The sequence below is a fragment of the Haemaphysalis longicornis genome, unplaced genomic scaffold (assembly GCF_048455015.1).
Source record: "Haemaphysalis longicornis isolate Haplotype H1 unplaced genomic scaffold, Haemaphysalis longicornis Haplotype H1 scaffold_2, whole genome shotgun sequence".
NCBI lineage: Eukaryota > Metazoa > Arthropoda > Arachnida > Ixodida > Ixodidae > Haemaphysalis > Haemaphysalis longicornis.
The window spans coordinates 43,242,317-43,267,006 of NW_027526295.1; the positions used below are offsets into that span (position 1 = coordinate 43,242,317).

General features: G+C 45.0%; 1 protein-coding gene and 1 long non-coding RNA gene across 2 annotated transcripts in view; one reads left to right on the plus strand and one right to left on the minus strand.

Moving 5' to 3' along the window:
- Positions 1-16,686, minus strand: part of LOC144168849 (juvenile hormone acid O-methyltransferase-like) — a 41,628-nt gene extending 24,942 nt beyond the window's left edge. The window contains exon 1 of the mRNA XM_077697836.1: positions 16,469-16,686. Within this exon, the coding sequence (XP_077553962.1) occupies positions 16,469-16,536 (68 nt within the window). The 5' untranslated portion in view covers positions 16,537-16,686. The remainder of the gene's footprint in view (positions 1-16,468) is intronic.
- A 2,908-nt stretch (positions 16,687-19,594) lies between these two features.
- LOC144168852 (uncharacterized) overlaps positions 19,595-24,690 on the plus strand; it is a 223,233-nt gene continuing 218,137 nt past the window's right edge. Inside the window, exon 1 of the long non-coding RNA XR_013322261.1 lies at positions 19,595-19,671. This is a non-coding gene — a long non-coding RNA (uncharacterized LOC144168852). The remainder of the gene's footprint in view (positions 19,672-24,690) is intronic.

Consider the following 24,690-nt stretch of genomic DNA (forward strand, 5'->3'; position numbering starts at 1 on the left):
TACGGCGTTGTTGTCCGTCCGCAACCCTCCCCCATTCTCCTCGCCGCACGAGCTGCGTTCTCCGCCGCTCACCCCCTCTCCTCTCCGATAGCGAACACTCTCTCGCGAAGTCCTTCTTGGTGGAATATAAAAGCGAGCGCTCAAAAAACAAGGACGAAGGAAGAAGTAGACAGCACGGCGCTTACTCGCAACTACTCGTTTACTGAAAAACATAGACATATATACCATCCAGAGTACACGTGGTCGGATTCCCTCCCCCATTATACACACCATTACACGACTTAACAGCGGTCGAGGCACCTGCGGCAGAAAAAGATAAAGATACAACACACGCCAAACTTGTGGTACGCAAAACCTGAAAACAGCGCCACAACCTTAGATAGACCAAAGCATTAGTTCCGCAACGTGGGACACAGATAGGAGTATTCCTTCTCGGTCAAAGTGAGGGAGGGGGCGCTGACACATCGTTCGCCACACCTTTTAATGTGGAATGATTCTATAACTTCTCTCGTGGTTTTGTCCCGAAATTTTGATGAAACTGAAGCCTCGCAAAAAATTGGTGTACATCCACACGCAGAACAGTGTTTCGCCAAGTTAGAGCCATCCTTCGACGTTACTGAACTTCGATGCTCTTGCAGGCGTATATTCAAGCATCGCCCAGTCTGGCCCACGTAGATATGGCCACAATTCAACGGTAAGCAATAAACAACACACGTTGCACAACGAACAAAGGGGGGGTTGTGCTCTACTACGCAGTTTCGTTTTCTTTGGCATTTTTTACTATTTGATAATAACCTATCTACTTTGCTACACACACTGTTCAGTTTATTCGGAGCCGAGAAAACCACTCAGACATCAAACCTATTGGCAACATTCTTCAACCCGTGCGCCAACTTATGCACGTAGGGAATGACTGCCTGTTTTGTGGGCTGTTTTTCGCTGTCGTTTTCCTTGGTCCCCCAATTATCTTTAAGTTGTATCTTTAAGTTATAAAGTTGTATCTTTATCTTTTTCTGCCGCATGTGCCTCGACCGCTGTTAAGTCGTGTAATGGTGTGTATAATAGGGGAGGGAATCCGACCACGTGTACTCTGGATGGTATATATTTGTATGTTTTTCAATAAACGAGTAGTTGCGAGTAAGCGCCGTGCTGTCTACTTCTTCCTTCGTTCTTCTTTTTGAGCGCTTTTGTATTCCACCAAGATGAACACATACCAACTACCCCAACTTTTCGTTCTTCTCTCGCGAAGGGCATGGATTGGTTTCGATTGCGTTGGCTTGGCTTGGCTTGGCTTGGCTTGGCTTGGCTTGGATTGGATTTGATTGAATTGGATTGGATTTGGATTGGTTTAGATTAAAGTGGATTGTGTTGGATTTTGTTGCGTCATAGCCGCGCCACGTTGCGTCATAGCCGCGGTCGTTCCAGCACCAGCGTTCCGATTTTGGGCACGTGCATAGACTTGATCTTCGCTGCAAATTGCACGGTGGTCCCGTTACTTCACCATCCACTACCCGTACACTTCAGCGACCACAAGGCCGTCATCGGTAACGTTACGCCACGTGTTAAATAAAGAATACATCATACGCGTTCCTCACACGTTTCACGCAATCAGAGAATCAACCCAACGGAAACACCAAGTGAACCCCCAAGATGCTTCGCATCTGCACAGAGTTCCCCTCGCGGGAAGGTGGGATAATTTTGTTCCTCCATCTGTTTCCGTTTCGTTCGATCTGGTTCAATCCAAGAGACAATATGTCACCACATTGCCTGTGATAGGGGCCACCATCGGGATTCTCTATTACAGCTCTAACTGATGGCAGCATGAGAAGGAATGATTTTTAATATTAATGTACTCTTAGCATACCCTAATCTATTTCGCAAACACGGAAAACCAAGGAAACGTATCTTTTTTGGTATCAATAAAAAGTACACATCTGTTATGCTCATTTCCGAAGCAGTCATACTGGCAGAGAGGTTCACGCTTGTCCCACTACGGCATACTAACTGAATTCTGCTTCACAGCACAATTCTAGTAGTGCTAATAGAATGGCGAAATTTAGAGTGAAGGTAGTTTTTACTTGCGTGCTAAGACAAACACCATAGCAATAAAAACGAATGAAGTTCCTATTGCTTTTATACTTAGTAGATTGCATTTTCTCCTTTATCTGAAGACTACAGCGGTCGCTACTCACCAGCTGTAGAACACCTGACCAAAGCGGCGGTCGCGTAAGGCAACTAGGGGAGCTTTATCTCTGGATAGAAGAAAGCCGTCTCTGGAATTCAGATCGGGCAACCCAAACCGTTAGAACCCCGTTAAGCGGGATTACCTAGGCTGCGCTGCTGAAGCAACGTTGAGGCTTCAAATGAAATATCCTCAGAAACACTAGGCTGCAAGAACAGCTGAGCGTTTTGTTGTGAAATTAGGTGGATATATTTTGATCTACTGAGAGAAAGAAGGAAATAAATAGCTTGAGGTGCGTTTTCGATCAACAAAAAGTTAAAAGGGAATGTGGAACGTTTTTACAAACTAAGTTAAATGTCACGAATGCTGTGATGACGCTAGCAAAAATACATGTAAACAGAGGCAGATTTTGTTGCACCAGCTTTCAGCGAGTAAAGTGACAGTATTGATAATTTCTACTATAATGTCAAATGAGCAAAGTATCAGCTTCGATTGAGAGGGAACACACAAAAAATCCCGAAGACGCGGGAACGCGAACATGCCGCAAGGAACAACCGGTATACTGGCAATGGTCGATCAGACCCAGGGGTGAGAATTGCAGAAGAGATAACCTGTCAAGGGGCAATGCATACTTCCACCTTTCACGGAACAAGAGCTAGTAAACAGACATGTTAAAATCTCGAACAGGAAAATGAACAATGATATCGCGATTAAGTTCTAGGTAACGATAACCACAGAAACATAAGGTTACCTCCAAAAGCACTGGGCTAGAGCTTAGGAGAGAAAGGATGAAGCATGTGAGGACGTTGAAATCAACGTTTCTGGCCCAGACAGACAGGGCGAAGAAGTTTGAAATAGGGTTCAGAACACATTAAATGTCTTTTAAAAACGGCAAAAAGTAGACATACTGAATGACAAGCAAGGTCATCAAAAATCAACATTTGCTGTGTAAGAACGTGATAAGTGAAGCAGCCGAACCTATCAAAAAAGGATCCAACAAACTCACAAACGATGAGGAACAAACTTTTTCCGACCGAACTAGCAAATAGAATTCTCCGAGCATTTATAATTGGCTTACAGCAACTAGGATAGCAATATCTGTGTTCCTACAACGCAGTAAAGATTAGAGACGGATTACCCAGAAGTGGTAGCTTAACAGGAGCTCATACTGCAACATCACGAACAACAAAGATAAAGTAGTGAATGCAGCTGAAGGGGTTCGTAAGGATTTCTGATCTGGAAATGTTAGGGGATCGAATAGTCCATTGCTTTGAAAGTTAGTCAATAATAGTGCACTGTTCTTTTTTGAAACACCGTTCATGTGGAGATTCGCGTTATACCAGTACTGCTGTTACTCTACTCCCAAAGTACGGCTAAGAGCCGTTAGCGGCGGTTCAATGATCTCTTTCGCAGACCTTCCCATTTTATCTGGAATTACTATTTCTTAGAACTGTTTTAGTTTAGGTTTAATTGCTAAGTAACCAGCCTCTTCTTCAGATCAGTAGTTTGATGTCAATAATAGTAAATATACCTTGCACAACTTTGTTGTGTCCTCCGCAATTGTCGTATTACCCTAATTTACTCTCCTAAAGTATTTATGTAATGTGCTTACATAATCCTATACCTTTCTCTGCTTTGGTGAATATCGGTTTTCCTTACTTCTGATAGCCTCGCTGACACTGTCGACGTGTTGGAACAGCACAATGTTCGTGCGAAGACCTAGAATCTAACCCTCGCCTTGGCCATCACGTTTTCGAACGTTCATGTAGCGGTAACATAGGAAAAGGCCACTAACCTGCGGCCAAAGACGCAGAAGGCGCTCAGTCGTGCGTCTGGCTTGCGCCGCCCCGTATTCTGCCTGGTGACGGGTTTCACTTTCAGCTTGGCGCGCGCCGAAGTTATGCAAAATTATGCAAATTATGCCGGGTACGCATCCTCGCCCAACCAGATCCGACCAACCACGCATATTCCGCAATCCGCAATCCGCGACAAGAAAACCCTGTACGTGCTCAGTGATACAAACGAATGGTTTAGTGGCTGCTCTGTCTAAATACCTCTCTACTGCTTTTTTGTGGTAGAATTAGCACCTGCCCCGTCAACTGCGCTTCTTTCTTTGTGTTGCTCCACTTGTGTTTCCAGCTATGATACATTGATTCCGGTATCGTGCATGCGTTGTATTTGTGATACGACAGGATCTTTTATATTTGCGTGTAAAAACACAAAAACGGACCCTGACCCTTTTCCTCCGGAAACAGGGGTGCACGTGGAGTTTGACGTCAGAGAAAACGAAAACAAATTTCTTCTGCGAAAATCAAAACAAGAAACCATTTCCCCCCCTGAGTGAAACAATCTCGGCCTACGCATGCAGCAGCTGATGGTGCACTGTCGGACGTGTCTTAGGGAGCAAAATTTACGAGAGTACACTCGGGCAAATCCAAGCCAAATGATCGGGTCATGGTCACGTGAACCCCCAACTTTTAATCCTCCCGGCAGGTGGCGCGAGTGTTAAAAAATCTATTTAAAATTAGGTTAAACACAATATTATACTTTTAAAATTTTGTTGCTGATTAGTCTACGCACCTTTATTGATGTAGAAGGTTCAATAGCTCTGAATGTGCATACGTGTTTGCGGCTTCTTTACGCACGATGTGAAGGCAAGCCTGGCCAAGCCACAACCCGAAGCCGCGCTTCGGCTCTCGGCACCGTTTTGGCGTGCGGTTTGGCACAGTTGTGCTAAATTATCTGGTGGAGAAAGAAACCCTTATTGCTTTTTTAGCGGCATCGCTTGTACATCCTGAACGAAAGGTGGAACTATTTTTAAAATGTCTTGGTGTGGCGTATCGTATTTACGTTTTTTTCGCTCGTCAAACGCTACGCGTATTGCGTTGCTTCATTGAATTCAGCCATGGATAGTTCTGCCTATAGCCTGTTTCGGCATCTTTAAGATAAGAGCGGAGGAAATAGGCTGAAAATGCGTAAGAGACATTTTTTCCGCTTGAAATAATAAAATTATAGGGTTGTTATGCCGTTTGCTCTAACAGTGAGGGATGTCAACGGTACGCGCCTGTCGTCCCACGTAGCTTTCAAGTGCCGCGAACGACGACGGCGGTGAGTTATGTGCGGGAGTGGCGGCAGGCCGGCGGCCCGCCGGCGACGCAAGCGTTGTGCGCTGGGGCTGCCCTTAAGTTCCGTCAGTGGTACGCTGCCTAGGATTATTTTACTAGCTCGCCATGGCTATCTCGGCTAGCTATTACTGCTACTATCTGTTAAACTGTGATGCACTGCAGTACCATCCGTGCGAACGTATACGCGATGAAGTAACCGTATCTGCATTATTTGACTGATCTGAGCATAAACAGCATCCCTACAGCCATAAACTTTCACACGTGTGCCATTAATCGTACGCTGCCTGCCTGCGTACCAAGCGAACCCACTCGCCGACTCCAAAGGCGCTTGCGCGTCGCTCCGCTCTGGCGCTCCAGGTGCGGTGAAAACGAGTCTTTAGCCGGCAGATAACAGCTTTGCTTCAGACACGGTGCGCATGCAGCGAATTGAAACCTTCAAATGGTGTCTTCGCTTAAATTGTATGTCAGGTCTGGTATCGCAGACATTGTATAGATCTGTATCGCACTTGCCGTTTTTCAGCATTTGTTCTTTTTCCTCTAGTCATGTTTTGGCTAGTTTTATGAAGCACGGATTTTGCATATTCCACACATTAACTCAGCTGTACTGCGTGTTCTCGCCATATGGGACATCCTGAAGGTAGCGCACTTATACACGGACACAAGCAAAAGAAACGACAAACCACAGCGCTGACTCACAACTGATTTTTATTAGAACACACACATATTTAAATACTTCAACCTAAACACTTGTTAACGTAAATATAACACGCGCTTTCATCCACACAGTTTGTTCATGCCTGTCATGTTTTGCAAATGATACGCTGGAATGTGACGTATGTATTAAGTGGGGTCACATGGGTTCAGGATGAAGTATTCAACTGTGTGTCTGTCCTAATAAACATCAGTTGTGAGTCAGCGCTGTGGTTTGTCGTTTCTTTTCCTAGAGTCTGTGTTTAAGTGCGCTACCTTCAAGATGTCCCATATGCATTACCAACTAGCCCAGTTGTCATTTCTTCTACAGTTCTTGCCATGTTTTTGTGCCCATGGCCGCTGGGCTTACTGCTGCGTGCCTTGGTGCCCACACACCGGCCCAATATACCCTCGCCAGGTGCCTGGTCTCGGGATGTGTTTATTTCACATACCATGGGGCAACAAGTGTGTTTGGGCTTTGTATTACCTTGACTTCTCTTGATCTTTGCCCTCACTTGACAATTAAAGCCAAAGCGATCCAGGCTATATGAGCAGCATTATCATTTTTGTTAAACCAAATATGACCTCATTTGCATTATGAATATGCCTAACCCCTGTCGCGCTATTAAAAATACAGGCATTCTTTTAGTGTTGCTAATCGCGCGACCACACGATCGCTGAATAGAACAACACAATTTCTTATGTACTATAGAGGTGGCATGTGCTGGAGGCAATACTTGAGTACTGGTCGTAAAGATATTTACAGATTGTTCGCAGTTCTGTTCGAAGGTTCACTGTTATTGAGGACACTTTGTGTACGCATTGAAAAATAGAGCGCGACTTCGACAACGACACAAAAAAGAACGACAGGACAAGCGCTCAAAATGCACAAACGTACGCAACAGCTCTGTTTAACGAAGTTTGTACACTATTTTTTTAGTCATCTATGCAGGTCCACAGCATCGGTGGCCTACACTCAACCAGGTGACAAAGCAACGGAATTCAGCATACCAGACATGCTGCAAGCACTTCATGGCACAGTACTTCATGGATCTTGCTCACACGCGGTTATCAAAATACCCGTGCCATCAGTTTTCCCAGTGTTATTTAGTTGCATCAGTTTCTCCATGCAGTGCTTCTTGCTGCTTTATTGATTCTCCTGGAGGATAATGCCAATATATGCTATCTTTTGAACCTTCCCATTAGCAACCGCAAATCAAATTCAAGTATCCGCAATCAATTAGAAGTAACAACTGAAGAGCATATAGCTTTATCGAAAGGAGCACTGAGAATTTTATCTCTCGCATGCCTCATCTCGTTAAAACACTCACAAGAACGTCCATCCTCCTAAATCCACTCAAATTATTGTTGCTCTCAGCTCGACAACTGTGAAGCAGCACATCGACGAAAAAATATCTTACAATATCAAGATTGCCACGGTGAGAGGTCATGATCGTTATTTGTCACCGCACGCGTTGTGTATTGCTGGAGTGACTTGCATGGAAAACAACAGTGTCCTCACCTGCGTTGTCAAGTGCTCTCATAACGTCCTCAGCCAAGATGGCTCTCTTGCTACGCCTTAGACGCTCGTCTGTACTTAGTGTAACACCTCAAAAGGGTAAACTAGTCTGGTGGGTTTTTTTTAAGTGAAAGTGTACTCGCATTCGGGTAAATACATGTACCTGTTTTGAATGCAGTGTACACCGACTATGCTGCTCTGTGGTCCTTTTCCGGGCTCTTTGTTTTCAGGCGAAGCACAGCTTGCAAATATACGCAGTGTGCTCATAATGTGCTGCTTAAAAACAACGTGAAACAGGCAGATAAACAGTATAATTCCGTGTTGTATACGCATATGCGGTGTAATCCGCGAGGATGTACGCGGCAGAAACATTTTTAACCTCTGTCATGGCACATGGGGAATTTTGGAACATCCCTGATGCGAAATGCACGCTAGTAGCATTTCTTATTGCCTGGTGCCTGGTTGTGAAATGTTTGGATGCAAAGCAGAGTAATGTCAAGTTCAATTTTTCACCCGTTTGCAGCGCTGTTCAAACTGTGTTCGACTGCGTGTTCGAAATGCTAAAAATGTGGCACGTGGTCCTTCAAATGTTGCTCTACCTTATGTGACCATGTAACGCGTTGCCATTGTCTCATACACCTCAACCGTAAACTGCTTGCCAATTTTTTATACTGGAGTGTTCGCATTGGCTGCGGAAGACGTGAATTTGTGTGCCTTCGTGGAGCCTGGTATCTGTCGATTGACTACATACACGTGCCTAAAAGCTCCCCGCCTCGCCCTTTCCCTTCACTAGGAAAGCAACACTTTGGAAAGCTAACCCTTCTTCTTGGGAAATTGCCCGCTTGCCATTGGACAATAGACAGTCGAGATTTTGTATATCTATTAGGCGTTTTGCGTTTTCATGCCCACACATATGTGATTTTATCTCAAATATCACTACTGATTAGTAGTTACAAAGAGACAATAGACCTCACTGGGGTTAATGATAAATTAAGCGAGTCTATCAAAGCCTTTTGGTAAACAGGGCGAATTCGTTTCCCTTCTTTCGCATCCTAACTGAATAAATTGCCCGTATAAACAACTTTGATCTGCAGACATTGTGGCCGTCAACACTTCCGAGTATCCCAGTGTTTATATTTTAGTATGGCTTATATTTAGTGCATGAGTGCCACTTCATATAAACTCCTAGGAGGCCGTAGCCCAAATAAAACAACAGAGGGCTGATTCTTTTGGATTCTCTGCGTTTTAAATCCCCATTGAAGATAAATCCGTTGTGCTCTTAGGGTCCTTTTACTTGTTACATATTTTGTATTCCCGCCAACCTATTTTTTCTTTCACTACTCGGGGTTACTTCCTAGGTGTGTTATATTACTCACTGTTTGTTCTTATGGTTGTGTTCCAGATAATGGCGACACTTTCGATTTGCCGTTGCATTTACTGCCATGCCATAAATATTTCTTCATGTATGAAATGTCTCCTTTACGCGGTGTGAAAGCAGGTTGATCACACAAAAAAACTTAGTCATAATCATCTGCAACGGTACTTAAAATTGGCATTTTCGCATTTCGAAGGTTTATTTCTCTCTCAAAATCATGCCGTCCCCACTCTGAGATGATACCATCAAATAAACGCTCCAACCCAGTCACGAAAGCGTGGCAATACTGTTCAGATGCACGTCGGCGTGAGTAGCGCTTTCCAGCCATTCAAACTTCCCGCTAAAATTGGTGTCCGCCGAGCCAAAAGAGAAAGCAGTTAGTTCTTTTGTATAGCCGCTCGGTCTGCTGCAGTCAATTCGGCCGCAGGGTTATATGGGAGTGTTCTCTCTGATCTCTTATTAGTATTCCTTTCTCTGTGGACGCGCCTTCTTCAGAGTGTGCCTGCGATGTGAAATGACGCACTGCGCACAGAACGTGCCCGCTTGCTCTGCGAAGGAGCGAGAGCTACAGGCGACTAGACAGAGTGAAGATAATCACAAGGAGCAGGGTTTTATGTGGTGACACCTACGGAACGAGCTGTTGTGGCGTGACCTGCGCGCCATTTCCCGCACAAGCAAGCTGCGAACAAAAAGTGACAGTTGCGGGTGAGGAGGAAGGGAGAGGGGTTTTTAGGCGAACAACAATAGTGGCGCAAATGAGCCAATACAAGCTCCGCTCGAAAAATTACCACCAATAATATTTCAGCCATCGTCCACCAAAAAGCTTCGTCGTCCAGATTTACACACGTTTTCTTCTTGCAAGGAGGGCTTTGTACAAGGACAAGTAACTGAAATTTTGGAAAATGTAAGCGTCCACATGAGCACATTCACGGTACACTGAAAATTATTGTAAGGTTTTTTCCTGCATTGCGTTAATATATCCGGGAATTTGGAAGCAATGTCTTGAATTTTCGGCAGGTTTACAAAATATTTGCAAAGAAAAGTCGGGTCGGAAGAACACCTTGGGAAGGGCTCCCGCGAGAAATATTTGCAACACTTTGAACAAAACATTTTTTACATGTTGCTGATCCGGAGTTACCCGAAAATTTCAATGCCCATTTTGTGGAAAATGTGAATAAGCTTCGGAATCAGTATGAGCCACGATTACTTCTTACCTACCCTTAAGCTCAGCATGTTCATTCGGCTTACTAATTTTCTTCATTGGGAACTACTAAGGAACGGGAGCTTTGGGATACAATTAAAACAATGCGCTTAATGAAATCGCCAAGAATGGATCAAATAAGAACGAGACATTTTTCATAATTTACAGCAGATGATAAAAGGTAGTGCACTTCCTTTAAAATGCATTCATTTTACTTTATTTATTTGTTTGTTTGTTTGTTTGTTTATTTATTCTTTTATTTATTTATTTATTTATTTATTTATTTATTTATTTATTTATTTATTTATTTATTTATTTATTTATTTATTTATTTATTTATTTATTTATTTATTTATTTATTTATTTATTTATTTATTTATTCATTCATTTGTACATTGTGCGGACCCGAATCTATGGGAGGAGTGAACACTGAACAGAACAAAACTAATCATACAACACAGCAACATACCAATGCAAAAAACATAATCAAGACAAATCACAAAGGACAGGAATAAATATTTCCAGTAGAAGGGAACGTAAATCGCTGAGCAACCGGTTTTAATTACCAGCGGTTGAAGGGAAGAACCTAAATTTGAATTCGTTCGTTCGAGAATTGTAAGGATTGATGTAAAAATGATGATTGCTTCTGCTAATGGAAAGCTTATGCGAACTTGTAAAATACCAGGTCCGGTGAAAAGGAGCATGGTTAGGCCACTACACAAAAAGAGAACCAAGTGGTATTTCTGTAACTATTGACCAACTGCAATACATTCCTGTATAACATACATCCTGGGAAAAATTGTGTATAAGAACGTGAAGTGCGTCTGTACAATATACAACTTGCCAAATCCTGCGCAGTTCGGTTTTTCCAGCGGAAAAGCCACGATCACACTATTAGAAGACTTTAATGACTTTATCTACAACGAACCGGTTAATAATACTGTTCTTTCGCTGTTTGCAGACTTTCAAAAGGAGTTCGATACCGTTTACCATTAATTACTATTGCACAAATTGTATGCTGCTGCATTCAGACGCCTTTATTTGTTCCTTGATAATCATTTCTTCAATCGAGTACAACGCGTCAAAGTAAGTATTTCTTTAAGTAAAAACACGGTAGTGATTTTTTGTATTAGGCAGGGATCTGTGCGCGGGCCCCTTTTGTTTATTATTTGTGAAAGATCTTGTTATTATGCCACTCAAATTCCATCTTTACGTGTTGACTGGCCCCACGGTCCTAGAATATCCGAGTAATACGTATAAGGAAGCCGGAAGAATTGTTCGAACTGATATATGCTATTTTCTCGACAAGTGGTCCTGTAATTTTATTTTAATTACCAAGTCAAAAACAAATCTAATTTGCATTCACAACCCACAACCCACTCACACTATCAAGGCCTAGTTATCTACAGGACAGCGGCTGCCACTGTCAAGTACTGTCCAGTAGCGTGTCTAGTCTTAATTTCCGTTGAGACATTTGCTTGGGATACACACCTCCAAGAAGTCGTAAAGCACTTACCGGTAGTTTGCAGTTAACTCTAGTCCTCACAATTTACATTCGACAGCTTAATTTAAAAATGCTGTACAAATCATCCGGAGAATCCATAGTACTGTACGGGTTAACTATATACGCTGATGCCTCACAATACCAACTAAACATATTCTCACAAAGACAAAGACGACGCAGTTGTCTTCAAGGAAAACAAGCTTACTGGAGTGAACTTGTGCTCACCTAACAACTCAAAGAATACACAGGCGGCGAAGCAGCAGTCACCAAAGTGACGTGCGCATGCGAGCGTCGGTGATTCGAATTCCGCGGCATCTGCTCTGCGGTCATTTATCTCTCGGCGTGAGGGCTTCTCGAACAGCCGAAGTACATACAGAGCACTAAGATCATAGATTATTCCAGGCTTGTCACGTTAGTTCGTGACACTCTCTGTATCAAAGGAAATAATGCGTGCGACATAAAGAATAGGTGAGGTGAGGAGGTGAGGTATCTTTTATTTCAATTTATCGTTATTTACATGGAAGGCTGACGATAAAAGCTGCATAGAAGCAGCTTGACGAGAAGGTCAGCCCAATTCAAACGTCAACAGCAGACGGCAAAAATGCATGCTGTACAGCCGTTACAGTATTAAACACAAAACACACCAAAGTAACGCAATTCTATTGCGATAACAAGGATATGCAAAGTAAAAAATATATATATATATATGCACGCTAACAACTAAACAAAGATACGACATTGTATTCGAAAAACATGAGAACACTACAGGAAAATCATATTTTTTCTCAGAAAAAAAGACAAATAAGAAAAAGAGAAACGACGAGGCACATACTGAAACATACAAAATGCAAATAGTGTCAGTTTACAAAAAAATGCACCAGTAAACAAAAAGTGATAAAGAAGTATACATATGAGCTATGCATACAACAGAACAGGAATAAGCACTTCAAGAAAAATGGTTACACCAATCAGGGCATTACCCACAGTGAGATGTATAATTCATTAAAGCGTTACACATAGGAAAAACAGTAATGCTAATTATTAAAGGCCCGAAAAATTGGAGTAGCAAAGAAGAGAAGAATTAAAGGAAGGCCCGCAACGAAGTGTTTTGCAAGGCAGCATTGATACGTGCTAGCTTGGCGATAACAAGATGGGCGACGTAAAGAAAAAAAAAGAAACATTACCAGAATGACGCTATCAATCTACACACTTCCTTTTTGGAAGTACGTGTCATATCTATATTTCGTGCTTCCAGTTTGTTCAGTAAGCGCGGTAAAGTATTAGATAAAGTTTGCAGACCGTATGATGTACGAAAGGTGGGCACGTGCCATCGTTCAGTGTTTCTGCAAGTGTACACAGGCGAATTAGGGCAAAGGCAGGCCAGCTCAGATAAACTTTTGCAATTTTTCGCTAGTTCTTTCTTAAAGATAAGAGCTAATCTTACATTATAAAGATCGAAAATGTTGGTAATGTAGTATTTCTGGAATAAATGACCGGTGTGGGCCGAGAAGCTGAGATTCCAAATGGAACGTAAGGATTTTTTTTGTAGTACATGAAGTCTGTTTTTATTAGCAAGTGTAGTAGTTCCCCAAACTAGGTGAGCGTAATTTAAATAAGATTCAAACAAAGATTTATAAAGCAGTAACTTAACTTTAAGCGGAATTAAGTGACGATGTTTGCTAAGAATTTCTGCAATGCGAGACAATTTTATAATTACAGTATTAACGTGGTCATCCCAAGTAAGGTGACTACTGAAATACACTCCTAATACCTTCAGGCATTCCACAATTTCTATTGCGTCAGAACCAAATTTAACATACTGTGGAACAATGATTTGTTTATTTCTAGGTCGAAACAGTATAGCTTTAGACTTATTTGCGTTTATTTTTAATCGATTAGTAATTGACCAGCATTGAACAGACTGCAAGACAGCGTTAGTTTTCCTTCCGATCTGGTCTGACGAGTCCAACGAAAAAAGTATGCTCATATCATCGGCATACAAAATGCACTTCGCTTGTTTACATAAGCCTAAAATATCATTAATATATAAATTCAACAACAAGGGTCCTAATATACTACCCTGTGGGACGCCAGCTATTATACGCTTAACAGATGATTTGTGGGTGTCAATGCAAACATACTGTGTACGATTGGCTAATTAAGAGGCGAGTAAAGAGTGAACGCAACCGCGGAAACCATACCTATAAAGTTTTGATAAAAGTATGTTGTGATTAATGCAATCGAATGCCTGAGAAAAAACTATGAACACGCCTAGAACAACTTTCTTTTCTTCAAAGGAGCGTAATACGCATTCTTTTTGTTGAAGTAGTGCTAATTCCGTAGATTTGTGTGTTACAAAACCTAATTGATCATCAGAAACTAATTTATGAGTTTCACAAAATGATGCCATCCGAATTGGAATGATTTTTTCAAGGCCTACAGAAAATACCGGCAATATTGACACGGCCAGGTAGTTTGACACACATCTCCTGTCCCCCTTTTTGAAGAGTGCGGACACTTTTGTCTTTTGCATTTCGGTGGGAAAAACGCCTGAATTAAGGCAGATGTTAAAGATGTCTGTAAGTACTGGGGTTAATACATCGAGGACGTATTTCACCGGCTTTATCTGGACGTCATCTGCATCCCGGCTTTGAGAATTTTTCATGTTCATAAAAACAGAATAAACTTCAGAGCATGTCACTGGGTTAATAAACATGCAATTACTGTTATAAAAATATGAATTTTCATTTGGCGGGGCAGCATATTCAGTCCTTCGGCTAACAAAATAATCATTAAAGGCATCACACATGTCACAAAGGCATCACATATGTCACACATAGAACATGCGCTTCGCTTGGCCGAAGGCCAACACAGATAACGTAGCCCGCCGCAGCTGGTCGGCAAAAACAAAACATAAACAGACAAATTCAAAACATGGTTCGTGGCAATATTAAATCAATAAAAATATTATCACGCAGCATTTCTTGTGGAACACTCATTCACGGAGAACAGAAAGATTTAGTCATGCATCAATAAGAAATGCGGCTTGTCAATGAACAGTTCATCTTCTATGCACGTTGCCAACCTTATTTTTTAAATGCCTTTACAGTTCACAACATAAAACAGACCTCTACGCCGTATTTAAAACAGACCTCTACGCTCAGTGGATGGGCGAGTACGTGAAATGACAAATGAGATGATTATAACCAGTGAGGAAGTCCACGCCGCCACGGATGAAGGGGATGAGCTCGATGCACCACCAACCACGAACAGTGATTCCCGCCAAAGCAGATGAAACGCCGAAGGCCCTTCGAAATGCGGCGGTGTACTGGGCGGTGGAGCGGAATCGTCGTCAGTTCTGGTCACGGCGGGTTACTTCTCGGCTAGTCGCGGCGACTCGTCGGCTGGGGGCACGGAGCTGGGGACGTGGACGTGTCCATGAAGCTCCTGGGCTGGGGCAAGCCGACGCAATCCAGGAACCCTCAGGAAAACGCATCAGGAGCAGAGGCGGGCAATGCTTGAATGTCGGTATGGGGATGTACCCCGCACCTCTACCAAACTGTTAAAGGGTTTATTGGTGCTCAGGAACACCGAGGAAGCAGTCAGTAGACAAGGGGTGATGCCGAGCCAGCTGCACCTCTTCTTCACAAGCTCCTTCTGATGATGATAGATGAGGTGTGCCAAAAGCACGGCAGTGATGAAGATCCACGATAATGCACGACAATGGCGCTGTCAGGGAATGTCCCGTCGTCTTCGCTACCATACATAATTCCCGTGTTTCCACTAATGATGCGAAGCAGAACACGCTCCTCCTATGCACCTTCTCTTTTTAATAAACTTGAAGTAGACGCTACCTGTCATCGTATTAAAAAATTACATTTTTCCGTCTCTTATGGCTAACCCAGAATTCTTGATAAATTTTCCAGACACTCGTACATTTTCAATGCTCATATTCTACCAGTTTCATAACAAGTTGTGTATTTAAATTGGGATAGTATATGTTAGCATTACCAATTTTTTTTATTTGCCTCATTCATTACTTTGTTTTTATATAGTTGTTTTTCAGCCACCAGAAATTGCCTCCACCACCTTATTTTTGTATATTTTCTAAAAGGAATAGGTACACGCACTCAGCACGAAGTTGGGATGCCCAGCCCTCTCACAGGCATCAATGCTTAAGTTGACTGGAATGTTATATCTACTTTTTCTGATATAAATATACTATTATTAATATATTATGGTAGAGCCTAGATTTTTGCGATTGGTTTACTGAAAGGGGAGATATGCATACCTGTCTGCTGAGAGTTTGTTTACGCGCTTCTCTGTGATGCAATAGGACTCCCTACCGTCTTTCACAGCGGCCATCCAAATCACTACTGAGGAGAGGCCGACGGATGTCTGGCATTTCTAGACGTCCTGGCAACGCGTAACGGTGTGAAGCAGTCCTTTACGGTGTTCAAAAAATGCGCACCAGCTGGTACCTGCAATTTAATTCGGTGCACCCAGCTGTGCATAAGCGTTCTGTAGTCGCTTCCCTTCTCCGCAAAGGCGAGAGGATCTGTAATAAGCCTGAGGACCCGGTGGCGGACAACACGCGAGTACGCCACGAGCTTTCATCGTGCGGTTACTATCAGGCGTTCATCGACTCTGTTCAGCGGCAGCGCACTCGCCCTGCTCATGTTGTCAACGTCCAACGTCAAGAGCGCCCGGAAATTCCGTACGTGCCTAGCATCAGCGAGGCTCCGTCGCGCATACTCCTCTCGTACAACGTGCAAGCAGCGCATGTGCCGTCTCGCAAACTGAGGCATGAACTTGTGAACGTGAAGGAAAACCTGCCACAAGAGAGGCATCCGAGAGTTGTCTACGTCATACCTTGTGCAGATTGCCAGTACGTGTACACGGGAGAGTCGGGACGCTTCACGAAAAGCCTGCAGCAGCATCGAAACGATGTAAGCAAGAACAACTGCTCTGCCGAATGCGTCCTCGCAAAAGAAACGCTGGAAACCTCCCGCCAGCAAGCTGTGTAGATAGCGGCCTGCCCATGCTCGCCGATACCGCGTGCCGAATTTTTTATTGCTTGTTTAGCCTTTTTAGGTATTTCCGATACAACTGCAACAGCTGGCGCTGCATTTAAACCCCCTATCTCCGCTTCTTACGCGTTTGCGGGGTGTGCCATCTTTGTTCGATCGCATTTTTCTCAGTCCGTTGTGCTGAGTTTTCACCCGTTCAAACACAGGGAAGGGCACACTTTCAGTGGGATCAATGGTGTGCCCAAATAGCAGTTTTTAATGCGAAAGTGCTACTTGACTAGGCTGAAGAAAGCACGCATGGGGCCGGCGCCCACCAACCGTGCACCAACCGGATATCGTAAGCAAAAAAAGTGTCCACAGCTGCTCACCCATTGCTAACGCTTTCCGTGGCGTTCCACGAGCTTGATATAGCGTGCACATTCGAAAGAATGGAACCCAGAAAAAATGAACGGCGTTTTTTTTTAGCATCAATCAGAAAACATGAACAGGAAGACGCACTTTTCGAGCACCTTTTCATACAAGGAATGCAAAAAGAAAAAAATTCCCCGCATTTCCCCGAGGGGAAGAATGTGAAAGTGCGAATGCACGAGTTGAATTTGCGCGGTTCGGTAATGTTCGCGAAAGAGATCACACACACACACACAACTACAAAGAAAGAAAGATGCATTTATTCACAGACACCTATTTGTGTTGTCGTTGTAGTTGATTGCTAGAGCGGATCTCAGCTTTGAAATTTCGTGTCAGTACTCCTTTAAGCAGGTGCATTAGCCATTCTCACGCCCGATTCTTGGCCAATCCCCCACGTGGGTATGTGCCATGTCAGCGGCCAGGCAGCGCGCGCCCATCTCCCCCCGTTGCCAAGGAAGATGAGGAGATTCCTGGCCAATCCCCCACGTGGGTATGTGCTATGTCAGCGGCCAGGCTGCGCGCGCCCATCTCCACGTGCGCGGACATCGCCGGTGGACGCAGGTTCAGGGTCGCTTAAGAAGTGCATTGCACTTGAAAAGATAAACAGGACGAAGCACGCAGCCCGCGGTCCATTCTCATTGCCTTGCGACACATAGCAAGACTATACCAAAAGCAAAAAAATGCGTGCCATTCCACCCTGTGAAAGTGGTTGGAAAGCGAAGCTGTAAACGACGCCCACAACGATTACCCATGCGACGTAACTTGGATTCACACGCGTGGCTGTACAAACAGTGCAATCAGAGACAAGTGAAATGCACGTAACCACACTCGTTATTGCTTCAATAGGATATTTTTTGCTAAGGTTAAAGCAATGCATGATTCACGAACGGTGGTTGGCTTACTTGGATTTGTGAAGCACATTAGTAGAAACTATTTTTTTTTTTAAAAGAAAGGAAGCTCAAACCCGGTGTTAGATCATCTCACTTCTCCTCTGTCTCTGCCGCCGCCGACGGGGACGAAAAGATCAGTGGCAGAGACGGAGGAGAAGTCACATGCCATGCGTTGGTGTGAGCTTTATTTAATTTTTATAACTGCTAACGCATCCGCAAGGCCCGCACACGACCACTACACGTGTCATGGGCGGAGTGCAAAGCGGTGCGAGAGGCTCCGGGACGTTATCACGTGGAATTCAGCGACAGCGCAGGGGTAAACCCAAAGATGTGCTCGACGAGTGCACCATTTGTCTCACCCGTCTCCGCGTAGGTTCGTAGCTCTCGATTCTGCTTCTAGCTACTGCGCAGTGCGGACGCAGACTGCCGAGTTACGTCGAAGGAGCGGCTTTGACGGGCCTATCGGCCCGCTGTAACAGGTCAACCGGTTTTCATAACGCCCAGGATTATCAAGTTACGCTGCCACAACTGCCGTCCGGACCATCTGTGCTTAACACGATTTTTTCGCAGGCCGATTCGAGAGCCGGGCCTTACAAGTTCGAAGAATTCCGCGATACATCGGTTCGTCTGGAATAGTTCCTTGAGGTTATCGCCTTGGGGGAGTCCAGATGAACCATTTGTGGGCGGTTTCTTTTCAAGGACCCCGAAGCAGCGAAGAAACTTGCTTCTGCCGAGGAACTCCACGTCAAGGGCCTGCGTTGCCTCGTCATCCATCCGCGCCACCAGGACGTCCGCTTAAAGCTCATTTGGGTGCTCCACAACGTCTCCGACGACGAAGTGCGAAGAGCCCTGGGGCTTTTCGGCTGGGTCACGGAAGTGACCCGGGTTCGATGGCGTGTGCCATGCTGCCCCGCGAAGCTCTCGACTACGCGCCTGGTCCCCGTACAGCTGAAGTGGGGCTTCAGTGTGGATGACATCCCGCACCAGGTACACGTCGCCGGCGAGCAAGCCCTTATCGTGGTGCCCGGGCATGCGCCTCTCTGCCTCCGCTGTCACCGGAGAGGACATATTCGACGCGAGTGTAAGGTGCCCCGCTGAGATCTCTGTCGCCGCTTGGGCCACGAGGAGAGCGGATTCGTTCGCACCTACGCGAGCGTCACAGGACCACGAGGGTACGAGAAGACGTCCGAGTTCATCATGGACACAGAGGAAGCAGGGGAGGCTGCAAGGGGCAAGGTAGAGTTGCCAGCCGAGGAGGCGACGCCCTCTGAACCAGCTCGCGTCGTCCTGCCGAAGCGCAGCCTGCCTTCAGAGCTAGGGAAAACCCTGAAACCACCGAGGAACAAGATTCCTTCGCCGAGGCGTCTAACGCCAGCACGTAGCCACACATAACAAACATGAGCGTTGAGGGGCAAGACGAACACGACACCCCAGGCACAAGTGCCGTGTCAGGAAATCGTGCAAGGGAAAGCGGTGGGGACAAGCAAAGAGGCGTCGCAGAGGCAAGCTGCGTGGGGCGATTAACGAGACGCCCTGCATTTAAACCAAAGGCAAATATTCCACCGGACAAACCCAAGGGGAAGTGACCGGACTGATGACTCGCCGCTACAAGTGCGGCAGTGTGGGGTGGCGAGAAGGTGGGAAGGAAGTTTCAAAGGTGTGGTCACAGCAGACTGCTATGTGTTCCAGGCGTCTCGAGCGCGGGGGAGACGCCGGGAATTCTCATCTCTGCTTTTCCAGAAATGGGGTTGGTTGGTTTTCTTTTTGTTTGTTTTCATTGCTTTCTCTGTTTTTATTGTGTGTGTTAACTTATCGCCGATGGTGCAGTTATAACTATAACTTATTGGAGGCCTTGGAAGAGCGCTTCGTTTCGCTACAATAACTGTGCGTCGTGCGTATTCAGGTTTCTTAAGTGCCTTCTTACTTCCTGCAAAGCAGGAAGGATGGCCCATGTGCTCTCTACTGTGTCGCTCTCTGGGTTCTTTGAAGAAGTTGTCCCTAATGTAGTTGTTCAGGGAAGATAGACAGCCACGTCACGAGCCTCACTCTCACGAAAGTAACGACGCTACAGGCCGAAGAGGTAGCTATAGCACTGGCGATAACGCAAACACCTGCGGAAGTAGTCATCATGGACTCTCAGTCAGCGTGTAGGAGCTACCTTCAAGGCCGCATCTCACACACCGCAATGAAGATCTTAAGCCAGAACCCTCCAAAGAAAAGGGTATTGGTTGTCTGGACACCCGCTCACACTTCTCTCCGTGGCAATGTCTTTGCCCACGAGACTGCTCGAGGTCTGACCTTCCGAGCGCCGCGAGAGAGTTGGCTAGAGACGGCCATCCCCTTGACATCATTCCAGGAGGTGACGCAATACTACAGGCTAGCCCGGCTAACGCTTCCCCCTGCACACCCCTCTCTCAGCAAGAAAGAGGAGCGCTACTGGCGTCTCCTGCAAACAAACACCTTTCCCCATCCTACCAAGCTGCACTTTATCTGGCCTACGCAATACCACCCGCAGTGTCGATTCTGCAAAGCACCCTGCACTCTATACCACATGGTGTGGGAGTGCCAGCTCAACCCCTCAGTTTCCGCGATTTCTTACCCCTCGGTTGAGCAGTGGGAAGGAGAACTGGCCAGCTTGAGCGCCGAAGAACAGCTTCGGCTGATTCACCGGGATGAGACGGCTGGACGCTCCAACGGGGTCCTGGACTGAGGAAACCGACCACTTGGCTCTTTTTCTTTAATCAAGTTTACTCTCTCTCTCTTTTCCCCTTTTGTGAATCGCTTAGTAATTTGTCAAAGGCGCAGGCCATCATGTCTTTTTGGATGCTGCTTCGTAGAGAGTCGTTAAATTTAAGCGATGGCATTGTCCCTGTTGCTCTCGCGATGTGGAGCCTAGCGCCATTTCTGTTTCCAAAGACAGGCGCAAGTTGTACCAGCTGAAACAGATTATGCTGGAAAAAGAAATATATATATTGGTGGTTCAGCAAACAAAACTCGAATGTGGGAACTGCACCACCAGTATAATAAAGCACTTTCAAAACCTGTTTAGTGTCTGTCAGCCACGTGGTTGGCACGTCAGGAGGGTGTTGTCTGTCTGTTACAAATGATATTGCTATTCAAATACAAACAATTTCTTCGTGTGAAATAGGAAGGTTACTTTTTTGCGATTTTGAATACTGTGGTGGTGAATTTCGTGCCCTATATGTCTACGCTAGAAACGTCGTTCAAGAAAGAGGGGCCTTTTTTTTAAAGTTTCCGTCAACAATTAAGAGCGGAAGAACAAATTGTTTAAGTTGGGGATTTCAATTGTGTTTGCGAGGGGAAGAGATAGAAATGGACCACGGCAGGGAGCGGATAAGAGTGCCCAAATTCTTTGTGAATTACTTGAAGAGCGTGAACTTTTCGATGTTTCACACTGCGCAGGAAAAGAAAATGCGTTGAGGTTTACGGATTTTCAGGGAGCGAGCCACGCGCGATCAGATAGGGTTTACATTTCTTGCGATCTGGCTTCCACATCCGAAACATATTGCGTAAACTACGTTTATTTTAGTGATCACCCTTTTGTTGCTTTTTCCGTGGGATGACAGACAGAAGGGTACAAGCAATTTACTCGAGATTTGTGGAAGTTAAGCGTAAAGCTTTTGGAGGACGATACTCATATAATCCACAAAAGAAGCTTCTTGCAAACACACAAACGCTGAAGGAATAAGTTTGTGAAAAATGGGAATTGTTCAAGCAGGACTGTAAGCTTAACGCCATATAGAGGGGGACTGTACTCAGAAGGAAAGAGAAGGAAACCGAAAGACACCTGAAGCGTAATTCGAGGGAGATGCTCAGGCTGGAATGCGAAACACCTGGCGCTTTCCGGGATGACAGTACAACAAGGAACAAGCTAGAAGCAATAGATCAGCAAAAATGTGGGGGGCGACCGTGCGAGCGAGAGCAGAAAACTATTTGGCGGAAACGAAACGAGCGTGAAGTGAGGAGGCACGTTATTCTAAAACCAACACGATTAATGAAATACTTGTAGGCGGACAGCTTATCCGAGATAAAAAGGTCATAGGAGATGCTTTGGTACAACATTACACTACACTCTTCGGCCCTGCCATTCCCAGTATCGAAGACTTCAAACAAGACTTTCTTCGCTTTATGCCACGGCTAGATGACGATGTTAAAAATACATTAGAAGAACCCAGAATATTAGGCGAAGTAGAGAGCCCCATAGGCAATTTAAAGGGAGCCAAATCCCCTGGGCCGGATGGCTTGGGTGCCGCTTTTTACAAGAGGTATTCAAACATCCTAGCACCATTTTTGTATAGGGTGTTATGTGAAGCGTTCGAGGTGGCCGTTCTGCCGCTTTCTTTTTCGCGAACGCATACTGTCCTATTTAAAGAGCCAGACGACAGGGCAAAACTTCAGTCTGTAACTGGCTACAGGCCAATCGCCTTAGCCAATACAGACTACAAAGTAGTGATGAAGATTACAGCAAATACATTACAGGAAATAACGACAACACTAGTACGGCTGCATCAGGCATGTGGCATACGAGGTAGAAGCATAATAAACAATGTTCATGTCGCAGGCAGTGTTCTCCAGTGTTCGGATGTATATTGAAAACGAGTAGCAATGCTTCAGATTCATTGTGAGAACGCATTTAATAAAGTGTGTCACAAAATATTGTTCTGCGGTTTGGACTATGTCAATGTTGGGGATGTTGTGCAAAAGAGTGTACGTATGGCATATCGTAAATGTTTCACAAAATTAATGGTAAACAAGCATGCATCCAAAAGTGTTCCCGTTTTATCATCACTGTGACCGGGATTCCCGGCCTCTCCCTTGTTGTTTTGCGTTTTTCGAAACCTTTTTGTTTGGCCATACAAAATGATGGTGGTTTCCGCAAGTTTTTTCTCCACTCGAGTGAGATGAGACTATTAACATATGTGGATGACGGGCTGTATTCTGTGACGACACGGAGAGCATCAGCAAAGCAATAATGATAACAAATGAATTTTGTTGCGTTACAAAGAGTCCTGTTACTGATTTGGTCAGAGTGAGTGGTGTTTTTCATCGGGAGTGGGCGGCAGCACCAGTACTGTTTGAAAATGTATCTTGGTCTTTCACACTAGTGTGCTATCTCGGAGTTCACCTCCACAGCTATCAGGATAGCCGCGATTACTGGGAATAAGAAACGGTGAGGCTGCGCGAAAAGACAGCAAAGTGGGGAGGTCGAGCTTTGTCTGTTTTCGCGCGTGCCACAGTGTGCAACCTTTTTCTGTTAGCGAAGCTGTGGTACGTGATGCAAGTCCTTCACTGTTCGCGAGTTCAAGTTCAGAAAATACATCTTGTGTTTGCCGTGTTCATCTCGTTTTCAGTTTGGGAGCGTTCATGTAGAACCAATCTTTTCCGGCGAGTTAAGGAAGGCGGCGGGGTTGGGTTGTGTCACTTTTATATTCTCCAGCTTGTTAACCGAGTTTTTGTTTTTACGGGATACCAATGACCCTTTTCTGCGTACAATTTACAAAGTGTACTGTCAAAAGCGTTGCCAACGTTTCTTGTCTCGTCTGCAAAGGAAAGATGTAGTAGCCATAAAGGCTGTATGAAGAACGTTGTAGATTCCTTCAGGTTTCCAGCCGTACGGTTTTCAACCGAGCACCTAGCCACTGTGTTAAGAAAGGCAGTTACTAAAGACATGAAGGATGTATTGTTACCTTCGCCACTTTACCCATCAGCCTATACATCTGTTCTTGGTCAGGACGTGTTATCTCCTGTTAAAAATATGGCTGTCCCAGCAGCTGTTAAAACCTTTTTCTTTAAGCTACACACTGGCACCCTTTCCATTAGGATGTAGATGCACGAAAAAGGAGTGTTTGTCCAACGCCGCCTGTATAAACAGTGCCTAACGCGTGAGCGAAAAATGCCCAAACAGCCACTCTCCTGTTGCTCTCTCCTACCCTTCCCCGCTCCATAGCCTTCCAGCGTGCTTTCGTGTCCGCCAGCCAGCGCCGCTTCTCGGAAACTACGCAAAATAGTGGAAAGTTTGTTTAGCGTTCCCGAGGCGGCGCTCCTACGCCTTCTTGTTTTTCACCATGCCTGTCTGTCTTGGTCTGTCACTGATAAAACTTCCTTTGTCACGAAGCAAAATCCCTTGCGCTGCCGCAGGCTGATGCCGGCTTTGCGCGCTTATCTACTCGGATCACAGGCCCTGATATTTTCTGAGTGGGGCATCCCCCCTCTATCCCCTCCGCATTTAGGTATTGTTTTGACCCCCCTGTTCGCACTCGGCATCGGTACGCACTTCTAAAATTGAGGACTATACTGTAGAAGCGCCCGGACAACGTGGCGGGATCGCAGCTGCTTATCCTTTTGTTTCCTATAATTTTCTGAAGTTTACAAGCACGTGATATTATTGGAAAGTAATCGTAGAAGTAAGCGCCTGAACAAAAAACGTGCACGCAATTTTTTCTTCTCTAAATACTCCAGAATGAAAAATATCAGTAAAATAATGGCTGCCCCATCCGAAAATATCGTTTTTCTGTTAGCTATATGTCTACCCGACAATCAGTATGTTCTTAGACTATTTCAGTCCGCCTCCGTCTTTATCTTTGGAAAAATGCAGCAAGTATGAAGCAAGCGACACGTTGAACGAGATCCCCAGTGCGCCACAGAACTAGCGCCCCGTCACGGCTAAGATGTAAGCGAAACGGCCCTTGAAGCCCAACAGGCAAGCTGACAGACACACGTCGTAGAAGTGGGTGCAGCGTTCGCG